Source organism: Heteronotia binoei, chromosome 5 (genome assembly GCF_032191835.1).
Source record: "Heteronotia binoei isolate CCM8104 ecotype False Entrance Well chromosome 5, APGP_CSIRO_Hbin_v1, whole genome shotgun sequence".
Classification (NCBI taxonomy): Eukaryota; Metazoa; Chordata; class Lepidosauria; order Squamata; family Gekkonidae; genus Heteronotia; species Heteronotia binoei.
In genome coordinates this window covers 14,252,022-14,279,517 of record NC_083227.1, presented here as the reverse complement: position 1 = coordinate 14,279,517, position 27,496 = coordinate 14,252,022, and the positions used below count along the sequence as shown (strand labels likewise).

The following is a 27,496-nucleotide window of genomic DNA, read 5'->3' as shown; positions in this document are numbered from 1 at the left end:
TTGGAAGGATGGAAGGCTGAGTCAACCTTGGGCCAGCTACCTGAATCCAGCTTCCGCTGGAATTGAACTCAGGTCGTGACCAGAGAGTTCAGACCGCAGTACTGCAGCTTTACCACTCTGCGCCACGGGGATCCACACATACTAACGTTGGCACACCATAACGTCAAACCAGCCTGCTTAAAGATCAAGGGGATTAATTAACTCAGGGCTTTTTGTGTAGCCAGCTTGGGGTTGACTCAGCCTTCCATTCTTCCGAGGTCGGTAAAAAGAGTACCCAGCTTGCTGGGGGGGGGAAATGTAGATGACTGGGGAAGGCAAGGGCAAACCACCCCGTAAAAAGTCTGCCGTGAAAACGTCATGAAAGCAACGTCACCCCAGAGTCGGAAACGACTGGTGCTTGCACAGGGGACCTTGCCTTTTCCTTTTTTGTAGCAGGAACTCCTTTGCAAATTAGGCCACACACCCCTTATGTAGCCAATCCTCCTGGCGCTTACAGTAGGCCCTGTGCAAAGAGCCCTGTAAGCTCTTGAAGGAATGGCTACATCGGGGGGGGGGGGGGGGGCGTGGCCGAATATGCAAAGGAGTTCCTGCTCCCAAAAAAATCCCCTGAATTAACAGATCGTGGGTAAGGGTGTGAGAAAGGAAACAAACATCTGAAAATATAGAAAACCAATCTAGAACGCAATCCATGTCATGTTCAGTAATAACCGAAACAACAGGACAGCAGTTCTTTACTCATCCTTTTAATCATAAACCAAACGTCTCTAACAACAGCCAGCATCTCATATGCATCAACCTGGCTCCTGCACCACCTTGGGAGGGACAGTGGCTCAGTGGCAGAGCATCTGCTTGGCAAGCAGAAGGTCCCAGGTTCAATCCCCGGCATCTCCAACCAAAAAAGGGTCCAGGCAAGTAGGCATGAAAAACCTCAGCTTGAGACCCTGGAGAGCCGCTGCCAGTCTGAGTAGACGATACTGACTTTAGGGGAGGGACGATGGCTCAGTGGCAGAGCATCTGCTTGGTAAGCAGAAGGTCCCAGGTTCAATCCCTGGCATCTCCAACAAAAAAGAGTCCAGGCGTGAAAAACCTCAGCTTGAGACCCTGGAGAGCCTCTGCCAGTCTGAGTAGACAATACTGACTGTGATGGACTGAAGGTCTGATTCAGTATAAAGCAGCTTCATATGTTCACAGGCAGGCATCTCTCCGGCACGCACACTCTGCTCATAGGCGTGTGGTCAAGGGGGCAGCTCTGGAGCAGCTTCCAAAAGCACAGAGTCACCCGTTTATGTGTCATCTTCCTACTTATGCTCAGGGCTTTTCTTATAGCAGGAGCTCCTTTGCGTATTAGGCCACCCCCCCCCCCCCGATGCAGCCAATGCTCCAAGAGCTTGCAGGAATTCTTTGCGTATTAGGCCACACCTTCCTGATGTAGCCGATCCTCCTGGAGCTTAACAGTACGCCCTGTACTAAAAACCCTGTAGCCTCCAGGACCGGCTACAGCAAGGAGGTGTGGCTTGAGATGCAAAAGGAGTTCCTGCTACAAAAAAAGCCCTACTTACGCTATAGAGCAAGAGTGGCCAACGGTAGCTCTCCAGATGGTTTTTTGCCTACAACTCCCATCAGCCCCAGCCAGCATGGCCAATGGCTGGGGGTGATGGGAATTGTAGGCAAAAGACATCTGGAGAGCTACCGTTGGCCACCCCTGCTATAGAACAATGCAGCAGACAATCCCCACCTTTAAGACCAACGACGTTTTATTCAGAATGTAAGCTTTCGCGTGCTCTAAGCAGACGTCATGAGGTGAAGCATTTCGCAGAGCACGCGAAAGCTTACATTCTGAATAAAACGCCGTTGGTCTTAAAGGTGCCACTTGTCCGCTGCTTTGTTCTGTTGCTTCAGACCACCACGGATGCCCACTTGGATCTAATATGCTGTTTCACCATTGTTTTCTTCAGGGCTTTTTTTGTAGCAGGAACTCCTTTGCATATTAGGCCACACACTTCTGATGTAGCCAATCCTCCAAGAGCTTTTTAGTACAGGGTCTACTGCAAGCTTCAGAAGGACTGGCTACATCAGGAAGGTGTGGCCTAATATGCCAAGGATTCCTGCTACAAAAAAAGCCCGGGTTTGTTCTCTGGTTGGTACTGGATCCTTTTGTACACGTCAAATCTTATTGCATTGTTTAATGGATGTCCCATCTCTCCGCCACAGAAGTTCTGAATTTAGGAAGGGAAAATCCCATGCATGGTTATAGGATGGGGGAGACTTGTCTTAGCAGTAGTCTGTGCGAAAAGGATCTAGGGGTCTTAGTGGACCATACGCTGAACATGAGTCAACAGTGTGATGCGGTGGCTAAAAAGGCAAATGCAATTTTGGGCTGTATCAACAGAAGTACAGTGTCCAGATCACGAGATGTGATGGTATCGCTTTACTCTGTTCTGGCAAGACCTCACCTGGAGTATTGTATTCAGTTTGGGGCACCACATTTTAAGAAGGATATAGAAAAGCTGGAACGGGTGCAGAAAAGGGCGATGGAAGATGGTGAAGGGTCTGGAGACCAAGTCCTATGAGGAAAGATTGAAGGAGCTGGGGATGTTTAGCCTGGAGAGGAGGCGGCTGAGAGGTGACAGAATCCCCATCTTCAAGGACCTGAAGGGCTGTCCTGTAGAGGATGGTGTGGAATTGTTTTCTGTGGCCCCAGAAGGTAGGACCAGAACCAATGGGTTGAAATTAAATGAAAAGAGTTTCCTGCTCGACATTAGGAAGAACTTCCTGACCGTTAGAGCGCTTCCTCAGTGGAACAGGCTTCCCTGGGAGGTGGTGGGCTCTCCTTCCTTGGAGGTTTTTAAACAGGCTAGATGGCCATCTGACAGCAATGAAGATCCTGTGAATTTGGGGGGAGGTGTTTGTGAGTTTCCTGCATTGTGCAGGGGGTTGGACTAGATGACCCTGGAGGTCCCTTCCAACTCTATGTATCTATGATCCCAGGAGCAAAGTTCTACTTCCCGTCATCAGTGGAATTCCAAAACTCAAGCAGCCTGCATGGCGGGTTGGATTCTCTGGAATTAGGTCTGGCCAATCAACTTCGGGTGAGCGGGACTGAGATGAGGTCAGTGCGGGATGGCTCTCTTGCTTTCAATAAAACTTTATTCCCTTTCAAGGATCCTTGCCTATGACTCTGCCTGTTCACTGTTGGTTATGAGCAGACCGGCCCCAACCCTGCTCGAGAATCTGATCCGTCCTGGGGTAGAAGGCAGGAGGCCTGAGGTGTGATTTTGTACTTGACTTTTGGTGGGAGCGCTGGGATACTTGGGAGAACAGCAGGAGTAACAGCCCTTGCACTGCTGCTCCTCTTTTATGCCACAACAAAAAGAAAAAACTCTCCATGTAAAATGCAATCTTAACTTGTTGTGAATAATAAGTGTCAAAATAGAAAACGAATAATAGCACCAAGTTAAAACCTCATACGTTACTCAATGCTCCTACGTGTCCTTATGCCACTAAATAACATTCAGTCTAGTGTTAAAAGTAGGTGGTCCAACGGAGAACCGGTCTGCTTTTGCAGCCATTTCAGATCTCAGATCCTTCTTCCAGGGACCATTCTTACAAGTGTTGTACAATTTCCCAGGTCCAGTACTGCCAAAAGAATTCCTAGTTTTCTCTAATTAGCATGCATAATAGCCGGAACGCCATAGTAAGTACTTATCAGCAATGCTAGGGGTTGGGGACTCCTGCTTTAGTGGACTAATTTGGGCGAGGTGTTTTGGCAGTCTATGGAAGCTTAGCAATTATAGCACCTCATTTTCAATTTTAAAAAACAACATCAGACACCACCCTTCCTGCGTCACAAGCAACATTACCAGCTCAAGTACGAAAAATTGTGGTTTTTAGTTGTAGTTGAAGAATAAATGTACAGCATACACGGGAGAAAAATAATAGTGCAAACAGCAGGAAAACACAATCCAAAGTCACGCTTAAAGGCTTGACTGCTGGGATTATGTGCGGGAAGGGCCGGTGAACCTTTTCCCACACTTTGCATTTGTATGGTACCTAGCCTGTGTGAAATTTTTGATGAGAAGTAAGACTGGAATGCTGACAGCTTTTCCCATACTTCTGGCATTTATATGGTTTCTCCCCTGTGAGTTCTTCGATGGGAAGTAAGATAGTCATTTCGACCGAAGCTTTTCCCACACTCCTGGCATTTATAAGGTTTCTCCCCTGTGTGAATTCTTCGATGCAAAGTAAGTTTTGAATTTTCACGGAAGCATTTCCCACATTCCAGGCATTTATAGGGTTTCTCCCCTGTGTGAATTCTTCGATGGGAAGTAAGATTGTCATGCCAACTGAAGCTTTTCCCACACACCTGGCATTTATAAGGTTTTTCCCCTGTGTGAATTCTTCGATGGGAAGTAAGAGTGGAACTGTCAGTGAAGCTTTTCCCACACTCCTGGCATTTATATGGTTTCTCCGCTGTGTGAGTTCTTCGATGGGAGGCAAGATTGTCATTTCGATTGAAACTTTTCCCACACTCTAGGCATTTATATGGTTTCTCCCCTGAGTGAATTTTTCTGTGCAAATTAAGTTTTCTACTTTCACGGAAGCTTTTTCCACATTCCAGGCAGTTATATAAATTCTCCCCTGTGTGAACTCTCTGATGGGAAATAAGATTGTCATTCCACCTGAAGCTTTTCCAACACAACTGGCATTTATATGGTTTCTCTCCTGTGTGAACTCTTTGATGCAAAGTAAGTTTTCCATTTTCACTAAAGCTTTCCCCACATTCCAGGCATTTATATGGTTTCTCCCCTGAGTGAACTCTTTGATGGCAAATAAGATTTTCACTCCAACTGAAGCTTTTCCCACACTCGTGGCACTTATATGGTCTCTCAACTGTATGTGTTCTTTGATGGGACATAAGCGTACTACTTTGATTGAAGCTTTCCCCACACTCTAAGCATTTATATAGTCTCTCCCCTGTGTGAGTTCTTCGATGCAAAGTAAGTTTTCCACTTTTACTGAAGCTTTTCCCACAATCCAGGCAGTTATATGGTTTCTCCCCTGTGTGAGTTCTTCGATGGGAAGTAAGGCCAGAACTATGAGTGAAGCTTTTCCCACACTCTAGGCATTCATATGGTTTCTCTACTGTGTGAGTTCTCCGATGGGAAGTAAGTTTTCCACTTTCAGTGAACCTTTTCCCACACTCTGGGCATTCATATGGTTTCTCTCCTGTGTGAATTCTCCGATGGCAAGTAAGAGCGTTATTCTGACTGAAGCTTTTCCCACACTCAAGGCATTCGTATGGTTTCTCTCCTGTGTGAGTTCTCTGATGGCGATTAAGCCTATACCTCACACTGAAGCTTTTCCCACACTCTAGGCATTGATATGGTTTCTCCCCTGTGTGAGTTCTTTGATGGGAAGTAAAGTGCCCTCTGTCCCTGTAACTTTTCCCACACTGCAGGCATTCATATATTTTTATTCTGATACACATCCTTTGTTGAATATTAGTAACGGATTTTTCAGTGACATTTTCCCTGCTTGCAGTGCACTCATTCGTGTTGTTTCCATGATATATTTTTTGCCATATAGAGTCATCCCCCAGTAAAATATCAGAAATATTCCTCCTTTCAGATGTGTGTTTTCCCTCCTCCTTCTTTGGTGCATCCAGATATTCAAACTCCTCTTTCACACCTGAATATGTATCCTCTTTTTCCATCAATAGATGTTCTCCATTCGCTGACTGCCACAGATTTCCTGCTGAAAGAGAGAAATACCTTGGTATGTTGATATGACACTTTGCACAAATACCTAATTTTAAGTTCAGTAACAGCTAAAGATTAACAAGGTTTTCCAGGTATAAGCTGTCGGAGTTAAAGCTACATTCACTGTAGAAGAAGAAGAAAAAGATGATGATGATGATATTGGATTTATATCCCGCCCTCCACTCCAAATTTCAGATACTCAGAGCGGCTCACAATCTCCTTTATCTTCCCCTCCTCCACAGACATCCTGTGAGGTGGGTGGGGCTGAGAGAGCTCTCACAGAAGCTGCCCTTTCAAGGACACCTCCTGCGAGAGCAATGGCTGACCCGAGGCCATTCTAGCAGCTGCAAATGTAGGAGTGGGGAATCAAACCTGGTCCTCCCAGATAAGAGTCCGCACACTTAACCACTACACCAAACTGTATTTGATTCAGAATGGAGCTCTCTCAGTCTTTATAACCCAGTCAAAGGGTGGGAGAGACATTGCAGAAAAGGAACTCAGGAGGCAGAGGTACCATGCACAGTGTAATTAGCTAGATAAAGAGAAATGTTTAGGGACATACAATTAGAGTCTGTGAGGTAAAATCCTATGTCCTTGCTTAGTCCTGGAGAGTCTACTGTACTGAATTTGTGAATTTATTGAAGTTCAGCAATCATGCACTTTAATTTGTCCTTGAAGCTTCTCTTAAAAGACTGCCGTTCTTAGCTTACTTTATTCTTTTGTGTTAAGATTCACCTGTTTGTCCAGGTGAATCTGGTTTGGATGTAGTTTGTTTGATGTTTTGTAAGGTTTTTTAATGTTGTAAGCTGCCCAGAGCCCACTCGCAGGATAGGGCAGGGTATAAATTGAAAAAAAAATTCAATTACATTACATTAAGCAGAAGGGCACTGCTTGCGTATACAACTTGGAAAGATAACAAGTGAATGAAGCTGAAATGGTAGTGCTGGTATTGTTGGTCATGTGACTGTACTGTCCAAGCGAACTCGGGACAGAGGTTGTTGCAGGCCCTGGACTCAGATTGTGTTTCCGTGTTGGTAAAGGCTTTTCTTCCTGGGTTAGCAGCTCCTTAAAGTTAAGAGGCAAGAAAAGGGTTGCCTTCTAACGCCTACAAGAGAGGTGTATCATCGTTCAGCGTAGGTTATTAATGTTGCACTGAGGTGGCTTTAGCTGAGAGCCGTTAGTAGTGAACATAAGAGCCCTGATCATAGAATCATAGAGTTGGAAGGGACCTCTAGGGTCATCTAGTCCAACCCCCTGCACAATACAGGAAACTCACAAACACCTCCCCCTAAGTTCACAGAATCTTCATTGCTGTCAGATGGCCATCTAGACTGTTTAAAAACCTCCAAGGAAGGAGAGCCCACCACCTCCCGAGGAAGCCTGTTCCTCTGGGGAAGCGCTCTAACGGTCAGGAAGTTCTTCCTAATGTTGAGCTGGAAACTCTTTTCATTTAATTTCAACCCACTGGTTCTGGTCCTACCTTCTGGGGCCACAGAAAACAATTCCACACCATCCTCTAGATGACAGCCCTTCAAGTACTTGAAGATGGTGATCCTATCACCTCTCAGCTGCCTCCTCTCCAGGCTAAACATCCCCAGCTCCTTCAACCTTTCCTCATAGGACTTCGTCTCCAGACCCCTCACCATCTTCGTAGCCCTCCTCTGCACCCGTTCTAGCTTGTCTAGATCCTTCTTAAAATGTGGTGACCCAAACTGAACACAATACTCCAGGTGAGGTCTTACCAGAACAGAGTAAAGCGATACCATCACATCACGTGATCTGGACACTATACTTCTGTTGATACAGCCCAAAATTGCATTTGCCTTTTTAGCCACCGCATCACACTGTTGACTCATGTTCAGCGCATGGTCATATAGAGGAGGGCGTGGAATTGTTTTCTTTTTGCCCATTTTCTAGGCATGGAGCAGGAGTCCCTGCGGTGTGTTTGAGGGTGAGGTACTTGTGAATTTCCTGCATTCTTCAGGAGGCTGGGATAGATGACCCTGGCGGTCCCTTCCAACTCTATGATTCTTTATCGTGGACCACCAAAAAGACAAATAAGTTGGGTCTAGACCAGGGGTGGCCAACGGTAGCTCTCCAGATTTTTTTTGCCTACAATTCCCATCAGCCCCATCCATTGGCCATGCTGGCTGGGGCTGACGGGAGTTGTAGGCAAAAAACATCGGGAGAGCTACCGCTGGTCACCCCTGGTCTAGACCAAATCAAGCCTGAGCTCCCAACAGCAATGATCCCCAACCTTTTTGGCACCAGGGACTGGTTTTGTGGAAGACAATTTTTCCATAAACTGGGGGGGAGGGGCAGGGGGAGGCGATGGTTTTCAGGATAATATAATTGTGCACTTCGTTTCTATTATTACATTGTAATCAATGCTCCCTGTAGGCTGTGGGATTTTGTGAGCAAAAAATTCTACTTCGTGAGCTACCAGCATTAGAGTTGTGAGCTACCGCATAAATTAGAAGAAGAAGAAGATATTGGATTTATATCCCGCCCTCCATTCCAAAGAGTCTCAGAGCGGCTCACAATCTCCTTTACCTTCCTCCCCCACAACAGACACCCTGTGAGGTGGGTGGGGCTGCAGTGGCTGCCCTTTCAAGGACAGAGGCTCAGAGCGGCCTACAATCTCCTTTCCCTCCCTTCCCCCACAACAGACACCCTGTGAGGTGGGTGGGGCTGGAGAGGGCTCTCACAGCAGCTGCCCTTTCAAGGACAGAGGCTCAGAGCAGCCTACAACATCCTTTCCCTTCCTCCCCCACAACAGACACCCTGTGAGGTGGGTGGGGCTGAGAGGGGTCTCAGCAGCTGCCCTTTCAAGGACAACCTCTGCCAGAGCAATGGCTGACCCAAGGCCATGCCAGCAGGTGCAAGTGGAGGAATGGGGAATCAAACCCGGTTCTCCCAGATAAGAGTCCGCACACTTAACCACTACACCAAACTAGCTCTCCAAATTAGGTTGCTCTGGGGGCATTTTTCCTGAGCTAAGGCAAAGATGTGTGAGGCAGAGGCTAAAAAACTGTGAGCTAGCTCACACTAACTTAGCTTAAAGGAAATACTGATTGTGATATATCATGTAATAATTATACAGCTCATGGACCGGTACTGGTCCAGGAACCAGGGGTTGGGGACCTCTGCCATATAGAACCCAAAATGAATAAACTGAGGCAGCTGTGTGTTGATCACATCATGAGAACATGGGAGCCGCTGGAAAAGACAATAATGCGAGGGAAAGCGCAGGAGAAGAGGAAGACCAAACCTGAGATAGATTGATTTCATCAAGGAAGCCACAGACCTCTGGTTGCAAGAACATTAATTCACACGGCCACCATAAGCCAATTCAAGGTATGCAAGACAGTCACACAATATTCTTTAGAGCCAGTTCGGTGTCGAGGGCAAAAACAGCAGACTCTAATCTGGAGAACCGGGTTTGATTCCCCCACTCCTCCACATGCAGCCGCTGGTTATGACCTTGGGTCAGTCACAACTCTCTCAGAGCTGTTTCTCTCAAGAGCAGTTTCTGTCAGAGCTCTCTCAGTCCCACCTATCTCACTGGCTGCCTGTTGTGGGGGGAGGAAGGGAAGGTGATTGTGAGCCGCCCTGAGACTCTGGGTGAAGGGCGGGGTATAAATCCAAACACCGTCATCATGATCATCATCTTCTACACTCCAGTCAGGAACTAGCTTTTCCAAAAGGAGCAGAGGAGGAAGGCACGGACAAGCCAACCAGTAGAAACTAAGGGAGGATGAACCTCCTTCCCCTCCCCACACGCCCCCCAGCCCAAGCAAGCTGCTCTCTGCTCCATTCAGGGTGCCTTCAGCGTTAGAACCACTTTGGAAGTGGGCCCCTTCTTTTTCCAAAGAGCAGAAAGCCCAGGAAACACACAGTCCCGGGAGAGAGATCTAAGCCCCTACCTGCCAATCCCTCCTCTTCCGCACTGCCCAGGAGAAACAGCCCTTCCTCTTCTTCCAGCCAGGATATGAGTTCAGGTTTGACAATCAGAAATCCTGTTTATTGGGGAAAAAAACACACGTAAAAAAATAAACCTTTTCTGTGTGCCCAAAAATTCAGTTCCAAACCTGATTGACTGGCCCTCCAGAAACACATAAGAGGCAAGTAATAGGAATGAGATGGAGTACCCACATGGGGGTCACACAGCATCCATCTTTTGTTATCCTGAGACTCTGCGGAAGCCTGTATATCAGGCCAGGCACACATGTTCACCCAATCCTGGACCTCTTGGGCCCTCAGCCTCTGTAGGCACAGACTGCAGGTGGGTACCACATTTCCGCACTAAGTAGAGAGACCAGTCTTTTAAATGGGTTGACTTTGATGAAATGTAAAGGTATAGATTGGAGGCCACACAGAAAGGAGAACTTTAAAGGCACTGGGCACCCAAAAACACTGAAAACATCAACTTGGGTAATTCCAAATTCAACGATAACGAAGATCTTTGATAATTAAGATGTTCAATCATGTCTCCCTCATGGCTAGTCCGTGAAAGAGTTGTGGGGTTGCATGCAGTCCCTCAAAAACGTGACGAACATCAGGGGGTGGAATTCTAGCAGGAGCTCCTTTGCATATTAGGCCGCACACCCCTGATGTAGCCAATCCTCCAAGAGCTTACAGTAGGCCCTGTAAGAAGAGCTCTTGGAGGACTGGCCACATAAATGGGGTGTGGCCTAATATGCAAATGAGTTCCTGCTACAAAAAAAGCCCTGTGTAAAACCTTCTCTTCTTTACACTCAAGAAAATTTGTAATGACTTTTAGTATAGTGTGAGAGAGGTGGAAGAGAAGCACCAAGTACCCATGAGCCAGTGTGGGAGAACATAAGAACATAAGAGAAGCCATGTTGGATCAGGCCAATGGCCCATCCAGTCCAACACTCTGTGTCACACAGTGGCAAAAAATTTTATACATACACACACACTGTGGCTAATAGCCACGGGGGGGGGGGAGGTATAAAGGAATGGGGTCCCAGTCCACCGCCCCGAAATGAGAAGGTCTGCTTGACAATGGAGGCGGTCCAGGCGATCCCTAAAGCTTATAGAGACTTGAGGGGGTGTTCAGCGAACAGGGGGCCGATGAACTATCGCCCCGTAGGGACACGGATTGCGCCATTGAACTGATCCTGGAGCAAACCCTACCTAAGGTCAAGCTGTATTCGATGGGGTGAGCAGAAAAGGTGGAACTGCAGAAATTCCTAGATAAGAACTTGAAACGAGGTTTCATCTGACCCGCCACAGCCCCCCATGCAGCCCCAGTCCTTTTTTAGAAAAAAGGACGGCTCGCTCAGACTTTGTGCTGATTTTCGGGGGATTAATGGGATCTCCACCTCCAATGCCTACCCAATCTCCCTCATCAAGGACTTGCTCAGCATGGTGTTGGAGGGGAAGGTGTTCACAAAGCTGGACTTGAGGGATGCGTATTTCAGAGTGCGCATCATAGAGGGGGATGAATGGAAAATGGCATTCAATACACGCATGGGACAGTTTGAGTATCTAGCAATGCCATTTGAGTTGCAAGGGGCGCCGGGAGTGTTCATGAACTTTATCAATGAAGTGTTGAGAGAATATCTGTTCAAGGGGGTGGTGGTGTAGCTGGATGATATAATTATCTACTCACAAGATCTCCAATCGCATGTGAAATTAGTGAGGGAGGTTCTTAGCCCCCTATTGAAGCACAAGCTGTATGCTAAATTGTCAAAATGTGAGTTCCATAAGACCGAACTTGACTATTTGGGCTTCAGGGTATCAGCACAGGGGTTAGCCATGGACCCGAGCAAGGTTCAAGCGGTACTGGATTGGGCTCCCCTGAGGATACGTAGACAGCTCCAATCGTTCCTTGGGTTTGCTAATTTTTACCGAACCTTCATACCAGGGTTTGCCCAAATCATGTTACGCCGCATGGAGTTGCTAAAAACCAGAGGGAAGGGTCTGGATGCCAAAAAACCAGGGGCAAAACTAAATTGGACACAGAAGTGCCAAGAGGCGTTCAATAAGCTCAAACGATTGTTCACCAGTGAACCAGTTTTAAGCCACTCTAATGAGCTGAAGCCCTTCATGGTGCAGTGTGATGCCTTCGATGTCGCCGCCGGAGCCATCCTCATGCAAAAAGATGAGGAGGGGAGGCTAAAGCCCTGTACCTATATCTCTAAAAAGTTTTCCCAGGAGCAGAGAAAATGGTCGGTATGGGATAAGGAAGCTTTTGTTGTTACTTATGCTCTAAAGACCTGGAGGTCATGGCTAGAAGGCGCTAGGGAGTCTGCTGGTTGCCTTTTATCGTCAGGGAGTCTGCTGGTTGCCTTTTATCGTAGTTCCATTGAGAGCATTTTATCTTATTGCCTCTGCGCGTGGTTTGGGAGCTGCACGGAAGCAGAGAGAAGGGTGCTCCAAAGAGTGACGAGAAGAGCACAAAAGATTTGTGGATGTTCTCTCCCCTCATTGGTGGATCTGTATAATATGGGATGTAAAAGGAAGATACAAATGATCCTAAGGGACCCTTCACATCTGGGCCACTTGCTATTTGAGATCTTACCGTCAGGTAGACGATATAGAGTGTTGAAGGCTAGGACAAACAGATTTAAGGACAGTTTCTATCCAAGTGCTGTGGTTAGGCTAAATGCAGGGTTATGAAGGATTATCTGTTTTAGATATATTTAAATGGTTTAAATGGTTTTATGAATGTTTATCTGTTTTAGATGTATTTAAATGGTTTTAATGGTTTAAATGGTTTTAGATGTATTTAAATGGTATGAATATGAATATGTGTGTTTGATGTGTTGGTATGTTTTGTGGAAGAGTACCTCATTTCGTTGCTCTCTTTTTGTTGAGAATGACAATAAATCTATCTATCTATCTATCTATCTATCTATCTATCTATCTATCTATCTATCTATCTATCTATCTATCTATCTATCTATCTAAAGTGCCATTTGAAATCTGGACTGATCCCAAGAATTTAGAAGCGCTCACCGGTCGGCATAAACTCAGTGAAAAGCAGATCCAGGTGGGCAGGATTTTTTTCCAAATTCGACTTCATGCTGAGGCACATCCCCGGGATGAAAAACCTTTTGGCAGACACCCTTTCGCGCCTTCCTCAGCACAATAGTCAAAAAGAGGAGGCGGTAGACTCTCTGATCCCTCTCTCTCAAGTAGCCGCCATGGTAACCACCCCGTCCAAAACACGGCGGAATCTGCAGCTCGATCAGTGGGGGGGAGAGAGCACCTGGCCACAGAAACTGAAAAGGAGGGAGAGGACAGACCGGGGGAAGTACAGAAGGGGGAGGATGGGTTTTGGTATAAAGGTGACAAGCTGTACGTCCCTTAGAGTCTACGGTCCGAAGTCTTGCAATTCTGCCACTCTAACAAATTAGCTGGCCGCTTGGGGTATGTGAAGACACTACATTTAATTAATGGACAGTTTTGGTGGCCTTCCATGAAAAAGGACGTTTCTGAGTTCGTTGCTTCCTGCCCAATTTGCTTAATGGCAAAAAAAAGGGGAGGGAAGCCCCCCGGGCTGTTAAAACCTCTACAGACAGCTACACGTCCTTGGTCTGTGGTGTCAATGGATTTCATAGTTGAACTACCAGTCTCGCAAGGCAAAGCCGTAATTCTGGTAATAGTAGACACCTTCTCCAAACAAGCACATTTCATTCCCTGTGTGCAGCTGCTAACAGCTAAGAAACTAGCCTACTTGTTTTTCCATCACATTGTGAACGACACTCGTTCCTTGATAAGATCATAGTGACAGGGGGCCATAGTTCGTTGCCAACTTCTGGTGGGAGTTTTGCAAATTATCAGGCATAGAACAAGGGTTGAGCTCAGCCTACCACCCCCAGACGGAACGCGTGAACGCGCTGTTAGAACAATATTTACGGTGCTATGTGAATCACCAACAGTCTAACTGGGTGGACCTCTTGCCGTTCGCGGAGTATGGTTACAATAACAGCGTGCACAGCTCAACCAAGTCTTCCCCGTTTCAGATTGTAAATGGGTATGAAGGGAAGCCTGTTCCATTGCTGCCAGGGGGAGAGCGAACCCGTGACCCCACCTCGTTTGAACAATGGTGGGGAAAATTAGGAAACATCTGGAAAGGAATTCAAAAGAATTTGGAAGTTGTTAAGGAGGCGTACAAAAAACAGTATGACAAATCCCATGTACCCGCTTGGGATTTTAAAGTGGGGGATTCGAAATTGTGTCAACAAAAAACCTCCCACTGAATCAACCTTCCAAGAAGCTGGCGTATAGATTCTTGGGTCCTTTTAAGAAGAAGAAGAAGTGCAGATTTATAACCCGCCCTTCTCTCTGAATCAGAGACTCAGAGCGGCTTACAATCTCCTGTATCTTCTCCCCCCACAACAGACATCCTGTGAGGTGGATGGGGCTGAGAGGGCTCTCACAGCAGCTGCCCTTTCAAGGACAACCTCTGCCAGAGCTAATGGTGAACCCAAGGCCAATCCAGCAGGTGCAAGTGGAGGAGTGGGGAATCAAACCCGGTTCTTCCAGATAAGAGTCCACACACTTAACCACTACACCAAACCGGTGATTAACAAAGTGACCGTAGAATTGGAGTTCCCCAAAATGTTTAGTAAAATACACCGTCTTTCATTGCAGTCTTTTGTGAAGAGACCCGGGTGGTTCTCCTTGGCACCCTCGACCACCAGCTCCACAACCTATCCAGATTGGGAATCAGAGTCATCATGAAGTACAAGAAATATTAGATTCAAAGATGAAGCATGGAATTCTGTATTATTTGATTAAGTGGAAACATTTCTCAGGCAGTGAAAATGAATGGGTAGCAGAAAAAGATGTTTTAGCCCGATTTGGTAAACAGGTTTCGTAGAGCGTTTCCTCAGAAGCCCCGAGGCTGATTTTATGGGGGGCAGTATGTCAAGCATGGTGAAATTCCATTAATAATTGATTGTTTTAGGGTCCTGCCGAACCTGGTCTGTGAAGTATCATGGAGGATCCAACTTTGCTAGCTTGTTATTCTTTCCCTTCCCCCCATCTTGCTTTATGGCTTATAATTAGAAGTAGTGAGAATTGAAACCAAGTAATCAGCACCTTCCCATACATTCCTGTAAGGGAGTATGAGCCATCTGGGGAAAGCAAGGACGCAGTCCTGATAACACTATGGGAATGTAGACATTTATGATATTTTATGTGTGAATGCTACCCTGCAACCCTCGGAATCTTTTTGAAGTAAGCCTTAAAAGTATTGCATCAATGTATTGGCAGCATTACTCTCAAGAACCTGTTACACCAAAGTATCGGTCTATCAATAAACGTAGTCTTTGTATCAACTTCAACTCGTCGCTGAACCCGCATACTTGATCCCCCCGCACACACATTATTTAAAAATATAGGGAAAATGAAAAGCGCCAAACTTGAAACTCTTCACATTTTTAATTTACTGATTTTTGATTTTAATTTTTAAAAAAAATTGTGATACACTATAAAAAATTGTGAGACTAAGTGCTTGTTGGCCACACCAGGAAGGAAGGTGGCAGGACAGGACAAGGTAGAAGGTCAAATTACACATCAGAGAGAAAGGAGTGGCCTGGCTTTGTTGAGGGCAGCTTGGTGATAGAAGGGGATGAGGCGACAGCCGTCAGGAGCCATAATCATGCGTTGAGGAGGGGGTACCCTAGGCAACTGGTGGCACGCTAGACGATTGCCTACTTTGCCTACTCCCACACACGGGCCCTGAGTCCAGCCTCCAAGCCTTCCCTTTTTAACCAGGTGGACTCATCTCCGTACTCTGGGGATCCCGTCTGGAGGCTGGCTTCCCTAATCTCCTTAGGGGCACTATTTGGTTTGAGGGAAGAACCTGACCTGAAATGTATGGTTGAGTCCCAGACCTTCTACCCTTCATCTCCCATATCTCTTGGGGGGGGGGGGGGCGGAGGGGTGTCCTGGGACAGTGGAATCAGATCACACTGGCGAGAGCAGTTTGGTATAGTCGTTAAGTGTGTGGACTCTTATCTGAGTTTCCTTTTATCCATGCTGAGCCTAAACCAGGGGTGATCGAACTGTGGCTCAGGAGCCACGTGTGGCTCTTTCACACATATTATGTGACTCTTGAAGCTCCCACCACCCCACCTGCTGGGTTGGAGAAGGCATTTGAAGTTAAAGTTGCTTTCTTTCCACCTCTCTCCCCCTCCCCCTATCTATTTGTCTTACTTCCTTCCTGTCTTGCAGCTCTCAAACACCTCAGACACCTCGGAGAGACAGTTTGACGTAGCGGTTAAGTGTGCAGACTCTAATCTGGGAGACCCGGGTTTGATTCCCCACTCCTCCACTTGCAGCTGCTGGAGTGGCCTTGGTTCAGCCATAGCTCTCGCAGGAGTTGTCTTTGAAAGGGAGGCAGCGTCTGGGAGATCTCTCTCAGCCCCACCCACCTCGCAGGGTGTATAGGAGATTGTTAAACCGCTCTGAATCTCTGATCTGCAATTCTTATTTCCTGCTTCCAGGATTCAAGCAACTCACTTCCTTTGACCGTATCTCATTGAAACAATGAAAACTATGACATGCGATTCACTCAAAAAATAAACCATTTAGTACTTGCTTACAGATGTTAGGAGCCTGAATATGTGTTTGTCCTTCTCTAACTAATGCAGCTCGCAGATCAAAAGGTGTTAAAAGACATTTCGCTGAAGAAAATCCCTTTACATCTGCAGTGATATTTGCTCTTTGTGGTCATACAAATTGACCAAATAGGCACCGGCCTATGGGCCCCCACGCCTTTAGGTTTCCCCACGGCTTGCAGCCCTCCCAGCCTGCACACGCAGCCGGCAACGGAGCTGCTCTTTGCCTGACTTGCCAGGTGCGGCTGCGCTGCCAACGGCTGACACCGTTGCCAAGTTTGCCTCTCCCCCACAGCTTTGTCAAAGGGGCTTTTAAGAAGGTGCCTGCGGGCTGCAGCGGGGGCCTTGGCCGATGGGGCAAGTGCTTCAACTCTGACATGATTTGCAAGGCCCCCCCCCCAAGATTTTGACTACCTAGGGGCCTCCATGGGGGTTAATCCAGCACTGAGAGTGGATGCTCTGAGTCAGCTTTGTCTCTTCTCAAACGGAGTGAAAACTAGTGAACATATGAAGCCACTTTATCCTAAATCAGACGCCCTTCCTTGGGTCCATCAAAGTCAGTATTGTCTACTCAGACAGACAGCGGCTCTCCAGGGTCTCCAGCTGAGGTTTTTCACACCTACTCGCCTGGACCCTTTTTAGTTGGGAGATGCCGGGGACTGAACCTGGGACCTTCTGCTTACCAAGCAGATGCTCTGCCACTGAGCCACCATCCTTCCCCTGCTGTCCAGGGTCTCCAGCTGAGGTTTTTCACACCTACTCGCCTGGACCCTTTTTAGTTGGGAGATGCCGGGGACTGAACCTGGGACCTTCTGCTTACCAAGCAGATGCTCTGCCACTGAGCCACCATCCTTCCCCTGCTGTCCAGGGTCTCAAGCTGAGGTTTTTCACACGTACTCGCCTGGACCCTTTTTAGTTGGAGATGCCGGGGACTGAACCTGGGACCTTCTGCTTACCAAGCAGATGCTCTGCCACTGAGCCACCATCTTTCACCTGCTGTCCAAAACCTGCTGAGGTTTTTCGACCACTGAGCAGGTGTTCGACCACTGAGCCACCGTCCCTCCCCTAGAAAGTGCCCAGTGAGTACTCTAACTTGGGAACCCACAGCCAAAGGGAGATATTACACTGGAGAGCCATTGCTAATCTAAGTAGATGCAGGTTGGGAGGGAAGCTTGCAATGCCTTGCCATTTCATGTTTTCCCAGGCTGAGAGCATGTAATTTTTTTAGTTTCTTGCTGTGTGATCCTTGCGCTTTCCCTTGACGTTTTATTTTTAAAACTGCATTGCAAAATCCCACTATTCCCCTAGCATTCCGTTTTAAACAAAATGTTACAAGGGTTTTAAGCAGAGCAGGCTGTTCACTTGAAAGCGTTCAGACATTTCGCTGAGGAACGTCCCTGTACGTCTCCAGTAATCTCTGTCATTTGTTCTCACATAACCCTGACCATTTCTTGTGGCTGGAATGAAAAATGATCTTAGCCAGTCAGGATCATTTGCTTTTAGAACAAACTTCCTTGAAAGAGGTATCCAGGGAGCTCATTTTTGCATTTTAAAGGATCTGGGCAATTATTTCCTCCGAGGCTGATCAAGCTGCTTCTTCCCCTGGGGTCTCAAGAGAAATCTTTTCTAGGAATGGAAGCAAAGTGGAGCTGGGGGAGGGCTTTCCTCTAACCTTTTTCCTATCTTGTGGGGCAGAGTGAGGCCCTAGACAACTAGAGGGGTGCCGGCATAACGCTGGCACTTCTGTGCCTGTTCCCTGCCAAGCTAAATGGAAATGCCAACTAAGAACTAAAAGGCAGCAGAGTTCCCACTTCTAAGCCGAAAGAAGGCCAGAGCTGAAGGAAGGCCAGAGCCAGTCCGGAGGGAAGGCCCTGCTTAGACCACACCACCATCTCCCTTGGCACCTCTCCTGATGCCCTCTCACTTGGCTCGGGCACAGAACTACCAGGCAGGGGCTCCCTCTCTGCAAGGAGAGACCAGAACCCTCTCCACACTAGAGGCAGGACTATGTAGGGTGGCAGAGACCAGCCACTGGGACTAGGGCAGACAGCCTGGCCACATCCTTCTTCCTTAAGGGCTTCCTTATTGTAATTCCTCATGCAAGAAGGAGCAAAGGATCCTCACCCAGAGAGGCCACGTTCTCAAAATTCTCCAGCATGACTTCCTTGTAGAGAGCTCTCTGGGCTGGGCGCAGCAGGCTCCACTCCCCCGGGGTGAAATACACGGCCACCTCCTCGAAGGACACCCCAGCCTGCAAGAAGAAGATGAAGATATTGGATTTATATCCCGCCCTCCACTCCAAATCTCAGAGTCTCAGAGCAGCTCACAATCTCCTTTATCTTCCTCCCCCACAACAGACACCCTGTGAGGTGGGTGGGGCTGGAGAGGGCCCTCCCAGCAGCTGCCCTTTCAAGGACAACCTCTGCCAGAGCTATGGCTGACCCAAGGCCATTCCAGCAGGTGCAAGTGGAGGAGTGGGGAATTAAACCTGGTACTCCCAGATAAGAAGACGACGACATTGGATTTATATTCCGCCCTCCACTCTGAAGAGTCTCAGAATGGCTCACAATCTCCTTTATCTTCCTCCCCCACAACAGACACCTTGTGAGGTGGGTGGGGCTGAGAGGACTCTCACAGCAGTTGCCCTTTCAAGGACAACCCCTGAGGTAGTTATGGATGACCCAAGGCCACCCCAGCAGGTGCAAGCGGAGGAATGGGGAATCAAACCCGGTTCTCCCAGATAAGAGTCCGCACACTTCACCACTACACCAAACTGGCTCTCTCGCTGGAAAAATGGTCCATGGGGGGTGGGGTGGGGGATCCAAAAACTGAAGGAGTCAATCCATAGTGGAGAAGCAGCCCAAAGAGGTGGCAAAAAAGAACTATGTGGGGACATCTCCCCCCTCCCAGCCCTCCTTGGGAACATCGGGAAACCAGTGGGACTGGGGAAAAGGACAGAGATGTCTGTCTGATAAAAGACCAAATAGGGTTTTTTAAAGGAAATTCTGCATTGTTTCAGAGGCATTCAGAGTTGGGCCAAATCAAAGTCAAGTTTTAATTATCCTGCTACTCACCATTCTAGACAGGAGGTGACCATTTTTCTGCCTTCCCAGTGGGGAACATTAGAATCAACAAGCAGGAGCTCGATCCTCTGAACATTACAGCTGAGAAGAAAGCATCCCTATCATCTGCCACACATCTCCGCAATGGTTCCCCCCCCTTACCTGGGCTGGCTGCATGGCTGCTCTTTTCCCTTCAGCACACAGAGGAGATGGTGGAGGCATCAAGGGTGTCTTTCCACTCCTGCCTGGGAAGGAGAGAAAGAAAGAGGGTGAGAACCTTTTTTGCTCTTTTGGGCCACTTCCTGGAGTGAACCTGTATAAATCGATGGTGTGGCCTCATTTGGAATACTGTGTGCAATTCTGGTCACGGCACCTCAAAAAAAAAAATATTATAGCACTGGGAAAAGTGCAGAAAAGGGCCACTAGAATGATTCAAGGGTTGGAACACTTTCCCTGTGAAGAAAGGTTAAAACGCTTGGGGCTCTTTAGCTTGGAGAAACGTCGACTGCGGGGCGACATGATGGAGGTTTACAAGATTCTGCATGGAATAGAGAAGGTAGAGAAAGAAGAACTTTTCTCCCTTTCTCACAATACGAGGACTCATGGGCATTCAATGAAATCTCTGAGCAGTTGGGTTAGAACAGATAAAAGGAAGTCCTTCTTCACCCAAAGGGTGATTAACATGTGGAATTCACTGCCACAGGAGGTGGCGGCGGCTGCCAGCATAGACAGCTTTAAGAGGGGATTGGATAAACATCTGGAGCAGAGGTCCATCAGTGGCTATTAGCCACAAGGTATAGATGGAACTCTCTGTCTGGGGCAACTGATGCTCTGTATTCTTGGTGCTTGAAGGGGGGCACAGTGGGAGGGCTTCTAGTGTCCTGGCCCCACTGATGGACCTCCTGATGGCACCTGGGTTTTTTGGTCACTGTGTGACACAGAGTGTTGGACTGGATAGGCCGTTGCCCTGATCCAACATGGCTTCTCTTATGTTCTTAACCTCTCTCCCGATGGGATTCAGGGTACAATTCAAGCCATTGGGGACGGGCCTTTCCTATCCATCCATCCGCTCCTCTCCTCAAAAGGCTTCCTTGCAAATTCTGCCAAGCCATACCTGGGGGAGAAATTCCTTTCCCTGCATGAAGCCACACCCCTCCTCCCCCCCCCCAAACTTCCTGCCTGTCCCCCCCACCTCTTAAGAGAAAGTGGGGAAGGGAATGAAGTGGGAGAGCCCTGACAGGATGGGATGGAGGTGGCAGGGGAGAAGGGCCCAACCTAGAATGAAGTTCTCCCTGCACACAGAAAACTAGCTCTTCAGGGGAAAGGTTTTGCACTCTCTGCCTGGAGCAGGCCATGATGCTTTTCTGGAGCGGGGAGATTTGGGCAGAAGGAAATCTCTGAAAATGTCTTCCTTCCACCTGCAGTCTACAGGGAAGCTGCCATGAAACCATGAAGGGGGGGGGGGGGGGAAGCAGGCAAAAAGAGCACAAAACAATCCAGTCTGTTCCATCAGCTTAAGTCTCTGCCTCAAGGGGAGGAAGAGGTTCCCCTGCATTTTTGCTGCCCCAAACTCCTTGCAGTGCCCCTCCCCACACAGTGACCACCCGGGCTGATCCAGCGCTTTAAAAAACATTCGTTTAATATTAACGTATTGGTTTGCCCGACAGACACGTTATCATATGGATGCACCAGTCAAAAGCCAAAGTTAAAAAAACAAACCCAAAACCTAACCCCATACCTGGGGAAGGAAACAGCTTCCTCGACCCCCCCCCACCATATTTCTCTCTCAGGCCCCCACTCCTTCTGCATAAGCTGTTCTAGTGCTTTACAAAACATTAGTTTAATATTAATATAATGCTATAGCACAATAGATGTGTCATCAGACTGATACCGCCAAAATTAAAAAAAACCCCAAAACTTATACATCCCAAACCCAGGGAAGGAAAAGCAGCTGCCATTGGGGTGGGGGCTTGAATTAGCAGCCGCCCCCCCCCCTTTCCTAAATTCCACTTCTTGGTGATGAGGAGGAAAATTTCCTCCCAAAATTCTGCTTTGCCCTCTTCAGATTCTGTTTTGGGTGGGTTTTCTAAGGTTCCAAAGAGCCCCGCGGTGCAGAGTGTTAAAGCTGCAGTACTGCAGTCCTAAGCTCTGCTCACAAACTGAGTTCAATCCCTGACGGAAGCTGGGTTTTCAGATAGCAGGCTCCAGGTTGACTCAGCCTTCCATCCTTCCGAGGTCGGTCAAATGAGTACCCAGCTTGCTGGGGGGGAAGTGTAGATGACTGGGGAAGGCAATGGCAAACCACCCCGTAAAAAGGTCTGTTGTGAAAGCAACGTCACCCCAGAGTCGGAAACGACTGGTGCTTGCACAGGGGACCTTTTCCCTTTCCTCTGAAGTTCCAGCGATATAGTCCCCCTGCCCCCTTAACCCGCCCCCCATCCCAGCTCCCTCAGCCTTTCTTTCAGACCCACCCCCTCAGCCCCGCTCTCCTTCCTAGACGTGGCTCTGGAATTGGAAGCCGCTTGAACTTCCTCCTGTCGCCAAAGGTGCCGCGTTCAGATCCTGCGCTCGGGAAACCACGTGGCTCTGCACAAAGGGGACAAGCGGCTCTCCCAGGGGCAGGAGGGGGGAGGACCCACGGAGGCTAGGAAAACACTGGAAAAGGTGCTTTCTTTCACCCCCCTGCTTCACTCCCCCCCCTTGCTCTCTGCTTTGGGTCTTGCATTGCAGCCCCCAAACCCCGATTTCTCCCCCACCCCAAGCATCTTGCAGCTCACCGGATTCCCTCCCCGCCATTCAAGCAGAAGCTCACCAGATTCAAAGGCGCTTCCTTGCAAGGGGCGGGGGAAGAAACGGCCCCTCCCCTCCATCCAGCCCCCCCCCCCCAAATGTGCCTCTCTAGGATTGCAGCTCTTTTGCTCCTTAAGGAGAAAGATCCAAGCGGGCAGCCGTGTTGGTCTGAAGCAGTTGAACAAAGCAGGAGTCAAGTGGCACCTTTAAGACCAACCAAGTTTTATTTAGAACGTAAGCTTTCGTGCGCTCTTAAGCACGCTTCATCAGACGAGGAATCCAGCACAGTGAGCAAAGCCAGACATAGCTGAGCAGAGACATACCTAGCTGGTAGGCAGTGGCCCAGAATGCAACATGGTACAGATTTAAGAACCAATGACAGTGAAGTCAAATTATTTGGTAGGCAGTGGTTTAGAAGGTACAAGGACAGAAGAGTCAAATTAACAAATTGAGCAAACCTTTGATCTGAGTATCAAATCAAACTCAGATCAAAGGTTTGCTCAATTTGTTAATTCGACTATTCTGTCATTGTACCATTTTACCTTCTAAACCCCTGCCTACCGGATAATTTGACGTCACTGTCATTGGTTCTTAAATCTGTCGCGTGTTGCATTCTGAGCCACTGCCTACCAGCTCTGTATGGCTCTGCTCAGCTATGTCTGGCTTTGCTCACTGTGCTGGATTCTGCTTAAGGAGGTTGCACGGATTCCTTCCAGTTTTCCCATCAGGAATTGGGACATGCTGGAACAACACACTGGGGAGTAATGCCCCCCCCCAAAAAAAAACCTACAAGCAATTCCTGCTTAGAGAGCATTTCGGCTAGAATTGCCAATCCCCAGGTGGGAGCAGGGTATCCCCGGTTTGGAGGCCCTCAGGGTCATGAGAAAGCTGGGGGGGAGGGGATATCTGCTGGGCATGCTCTCCAGTATTCCTTATGGAGACCGATTCCCATAGGGTATAATGAAGAATTGATCTGCAGGTATCTGGGGCTCCGGGGGATGGGCTGTTTGTTGAGGTAGAGGCACCAAATTTGCAGCATAGCATCCGGTACCTCACCTCAAAATATCCTCCAAGTTTCAAAAAGATTGCACCCGGGGGTCCAGTTCTATGAGCCACAACAGAAGGTGCCCCTATCCTTCACTATTTCCAGGTGGAGGTGTGATGGCCAGAACTCCCTTGGGAGTTCAATTCTGCTTGTCACGACCCGGCACCTGGCTCCACCCCCAAAGTGACCAGATATTTCTTGAATTGGACTTGGCAACCCTAATTTCAGCCCTTCAAGGAAGCCGGGTGGGGAAATGCAAGCAGAGCATCTGAGAAAAGGACAAAAAATGCAATAAGCTACAGGGGTGGCCAACGGTAGCACTCCAGATGTTTTTTGCCTACAACTCCCATCAGCGCCAGCCATTGGCCATGCTGGCTGGGTCTGATGAGAGTTGTAGGCAAAAAACATCTGGAGAGCTACCGTTGGCCACCCCTGCAATAAGCTATGATATCCCTGGGCAGAGGGTCTGGCTTATTTTAAAGGGATGAAGATTTTTAAAACCTCTCTGATAATCATGGAGTGGGGGTGCCTCTCTGTTAGGGATGCCAGTCTCCAGGTGGAACCTGGGGATCCCCTTGAGTGACAGCTCATCTCCAGAGATCCGTTCCCCTGGAGGAAATGGAGGCTTTGGAAGGCGAACTTGATGGCATCGTAGTCTCTGAAGCCCCCCCCCCCCAATAAATAAATAAATAATAATAATAAATCTCCAGGAGTTTCACAGTAGAAAAGAGAAAGCATCTGATATAGGGTTGCCAAGTCCAATTCAAGAAATATCTGGGGACTTTGGGGGTGGAGCCAGAAAACATTGAGGATGGAGCTAGGAGCAAGGTTGTGATGAGCATCATTGAACTCCAAAGGGAGTTCTGGCCATCACCTTTAAAGGGACTGCGCACCTTTTAAATGCCTTCTCTCCATTGGAAATAATGAAGGATAGGGGCACCTTCTTTGGGGGCTCATAGAATTCAACCCCCTGGTCCAATAGTTTTGAATCTTGGCGGGTTGTTTGAGAAGAGGCATCGGATACCGTGCTGCAAATTTGGTGCCTCTAACTAAAAAAAAAAAAAACAGCCCCCACCCCTAGAGCCCCAGATACCCACTGATCAATTATCAATTATGCCCTATGGGAATTGGCCTTCATGGGGAATAATGGAGCGCCCAGCAGACATCCCCCCCTTCTTTGTGATGACCCTGAAGTGGGGGGAGGGTCTCCAAACCGGGGATCCCCTGCCCCCACCTGAAGATCGCCACCCTAGTCCAATAGCACCTTAAAGATAAACAAAATTTGTAGTGGGACTACAAATTTCCTGGAACTAGGAAATACCGGTAAGTTATTTGCTTCCACTATCCCAGGACACCCCACTCCCCCAAGAGAGGTGAAGTATATAAGTTGTGGAACTCAGACGTACAGTTCAGGTCAGGTTCTTGCATCAAACCTACAAGTGCACCTAAAGAGACTAGAGCAGCGGAGTTGAACTCCTTTGTTATGAGGGCTCGGTCTGATAAAAATGTGACCGTCTCGGGCCAGGCCATTTGTGTCATAAAATGTAATGCCATGCGGCAGAGATATAAACTTTATAAAGGATGCAGACAAACACAATTAAAGATTATTTTGAACATACTCAAAATAAAATATGCTTAATGCACCTTATTTATTTAAAGGTATTTATTGTTATTTATAATATAAAATCATGTATCACCCAACCCCTGAGTTCACTGGGCTCTGGGTGATGAACAACAATAAAACTGGGGGAGGGGCATTTTGGAGCTCTTTGGGAGCAATTGGGAAGCAGAGGGGTCATCCTCAGCCTTGTGGGGGAAGAGGTCAGAGATGTCCAGATGAGAGCCAGTTTGGTGTAGTGGTTAAGTGTGCGGACTCTCATCTGGGAGAACCAGGTTTGATTCCCCACTCCTCCACTTGCATCTGCTGGAATGGCCTTGGGTCAGCCAAAGCTCTGGCAGAGGTTGTCCTTGAAAGGGCAGCTGCTGTGAGAGCCCTCTCAGCCCCACCCACCTCACAGGGTGTCTGTTGTGGGGGAGGAAGGGAAAGGAGATTGTAGGCCGCTCTGAGCCTCTGTCCTTGAAAGGGCAGCTGCTGTGAGAGCCCTCAGCCCCACCCACCTCACAGGGTATCTGTTGTGGGGGAAGGGAGAAGATATAGGAGATTGTAAGCCGCTCTGAGTCTCTGATTCAGAGAGAAGGGCAGGGTATAAATCTGCAGTCTTCTTAAAAGATTAGCATATTTTGTTTATTTAATAGTTTCTGATAACTGACACCTCTTGCTCTGAACTATGGTATGAAAATCTGGAGACAATGTCCGTGCTATAGCAATCTTGAGTATGCTGTTCAGGTGTTGTTCAGCTGTCTGTGTATAAGTTGCAAACCTACTTTTGATTCATTGACATATTTTGTTTATTTAATAGTTTCTGATAACTGACACCTCTTGCTCTGAACTATGGTATGAAAATCTGGAGACAATGTCCGTGCTATAGCAATCTTGAGTATGCTGTTCAGGTGTTGTTCAGCTGTCTGTGTATAAGTTGCAAACCTACTTTTGATTCATTGACATTTATTATATAAATCTTATGGTCAATGTTTTGAGCCTAAGACCCAGGGGAAAACACGAAATGGCCGGGCATTGTGAGCTTTTGTATATAAGTTGTTTCATGTGCTGGTCTGCCAATGGAGAAAATAGAGGCTTTGCTCTGCAGCTCCTGCACAATTGAGCAAGCCTGGCAAAGCAAGCTGTGATGCAGAAGGAAGCAAGAGAGAGAAGGAAGTAGCTGACAGTGAGTTGCTCACGGGCCTGAGAGGAACCCTCCAGGAGTCTGATTCGGCCCTTGGGCCACATGTTCAACACCCCTGGACTAGGGGATTCCACTCTCCAATTCGGGATCCCATGGAATGACGGAAATGTAGCCACTCTGAGCCCATCAGGGGAGGGCGGGATACAAATGTAATAAAATAAAATAATAAATAAACGAGTCCCCCTGGTGAAAAAAGATGGTTCGGAGGCTGGACTCTATGCATCAAGGGAGGCCAAACTTGTTTAACGTAAGAGCCACACAGAATAAACATCAAATGTTTGAGAGCCACAACACAGGAAGGAAGGAAGGGAGGGAGGAAGGAAGGAAGGAAGGAAGGAAGGAAGGAAGGAAGGAAGGAAGGAAGGAAGGAAGGAAGGAAGGAAGGAAGGAAGGAAGGAAGGAAGGGAGGGAGGGAGGGAGGGAGGGAGGGAGGCAACAGGTGTGGAGGGAGAGGGAGGTAGACAGAAAGCAGCTTTAACTTTAAATGCATTTTCCAAGCCACCAGCTGGCTTGGTTTGAAGTGATTTAAAGAGATGAATGCTTTCTTCAACCTTGCCGATGGTGTGTGTACTGTATTTGAGACTCTTGTTTGGCTTTAATTTCTGATTGTATGAATGTATGCCTACTTTTGTAGGCTGTTCATTATATGACACAATACAATATACTTAATTTTGTATAAACTATTCAAGAGTGTCTTGCACAATATTTTTGAATCCCCAGGTGGGGGCAGGAGATCCCCTGGTTTGGAGGCCCTCTCCCCGCTTCAGGGTTGTCAGAAAGCGGGGGGAGGGGAGGGAAATGTCTGTTGGGAACTCTTATTATTCCCTAGGGAGATTTATTCCCATACAAAATAATGGATCTGTGGGTATCTGGGGCTCTGGAGGGGCTGTTTTTTGAGGTAGAGGCACCAAATTTTCAGTATAGCATCTAGTGCCTCTCCCCAAAATACTCCCCAAGTTTCAAAAAGATTGGACCAGGGGGCCCAATTCTATGAGCCCCAAAAGAAGGTGACCCTATCCTTCATTATTTCCTATGGAAGGAAGGAATTGAAAAGGTGTGCCGTCCCTTTAAATGCGATGGCCAGAACTCCCTTTGGAGTTCAATTATGCTTGTCACAGCCTTGATCTTGGCTCCACCCCTAATGTCTCCTGGCTCCACCCCCAAAGTCCCCAGATATTTCTTAAATTGGTCTGGGCACCTTAGGCAGTCATTCCGGGCACCTTAGGCAAGGCTAATTTCTGGACCTTCTGCTTCTGCACCGATAATATCACCGAGCCATATGAGGAGGTGTCCAATTTGGTACCTCCAGAAGGTTGGCGCCCTAGGCGATTGCCTAGGGGCAGGGCCAGCCCTGGGTGGAATCAGGAGCCCGGTTGTGACAAGCATAATTGAACTCCAAAGGGAGTCCTGGCTATCATGTCAAATTAACAAACTG

The 27,496-nt window shown here is 47.9% G+C and overlaps 1 protein-coding gene across 5 annotated transcripts in view; it reads right to left on the bottom strand.

Annotated features, from left to right (window-relative positions):
* The window catches only part of LOC132571081 (zinc finger protein 91-like), a 336,113-nt gene that overhangs the window by 24,078 nt on the left and 284,539 nt on the right, over nt 1–27,496 (bottom strand). The window contains exons 1-5 of one of the 5 annotated variants that reach the window (XM_060237752.1): nt 22,200–22,241; nt 19,585–19,667; nt 18,485–18,611; nt 9,686–9,778; nt 4,177–5,754 (exon numbers count right to left, since the gene is read on the bottom strand). The exons of 2 other annotated variants lie outside the window; for them this stretch is intronic. In XM_060237752.1, the coding sequence (XP_060093735.1) occupies nt 4,177–5,754; nt 9,686–9,778; nt 18,485–18,611; nt 19,585–19,667; nt 22,200–22,218 (1,900 nt within the window). In that variant the 5' untranslated portion in view covers nt 22,219–22,241. Of the gene's footprint in view, nt 1–3,388; nt 5,755–9,685; nt 9,779–18,484; nt 18,612–19,584; nt 19,668–22,199; nt 22,242–27,496 lie in introns of those variants that run through there. 2 more of the 5 variants (XM_060237749.1, XM_060237751.1) reach the window with 2 other exon arrangements.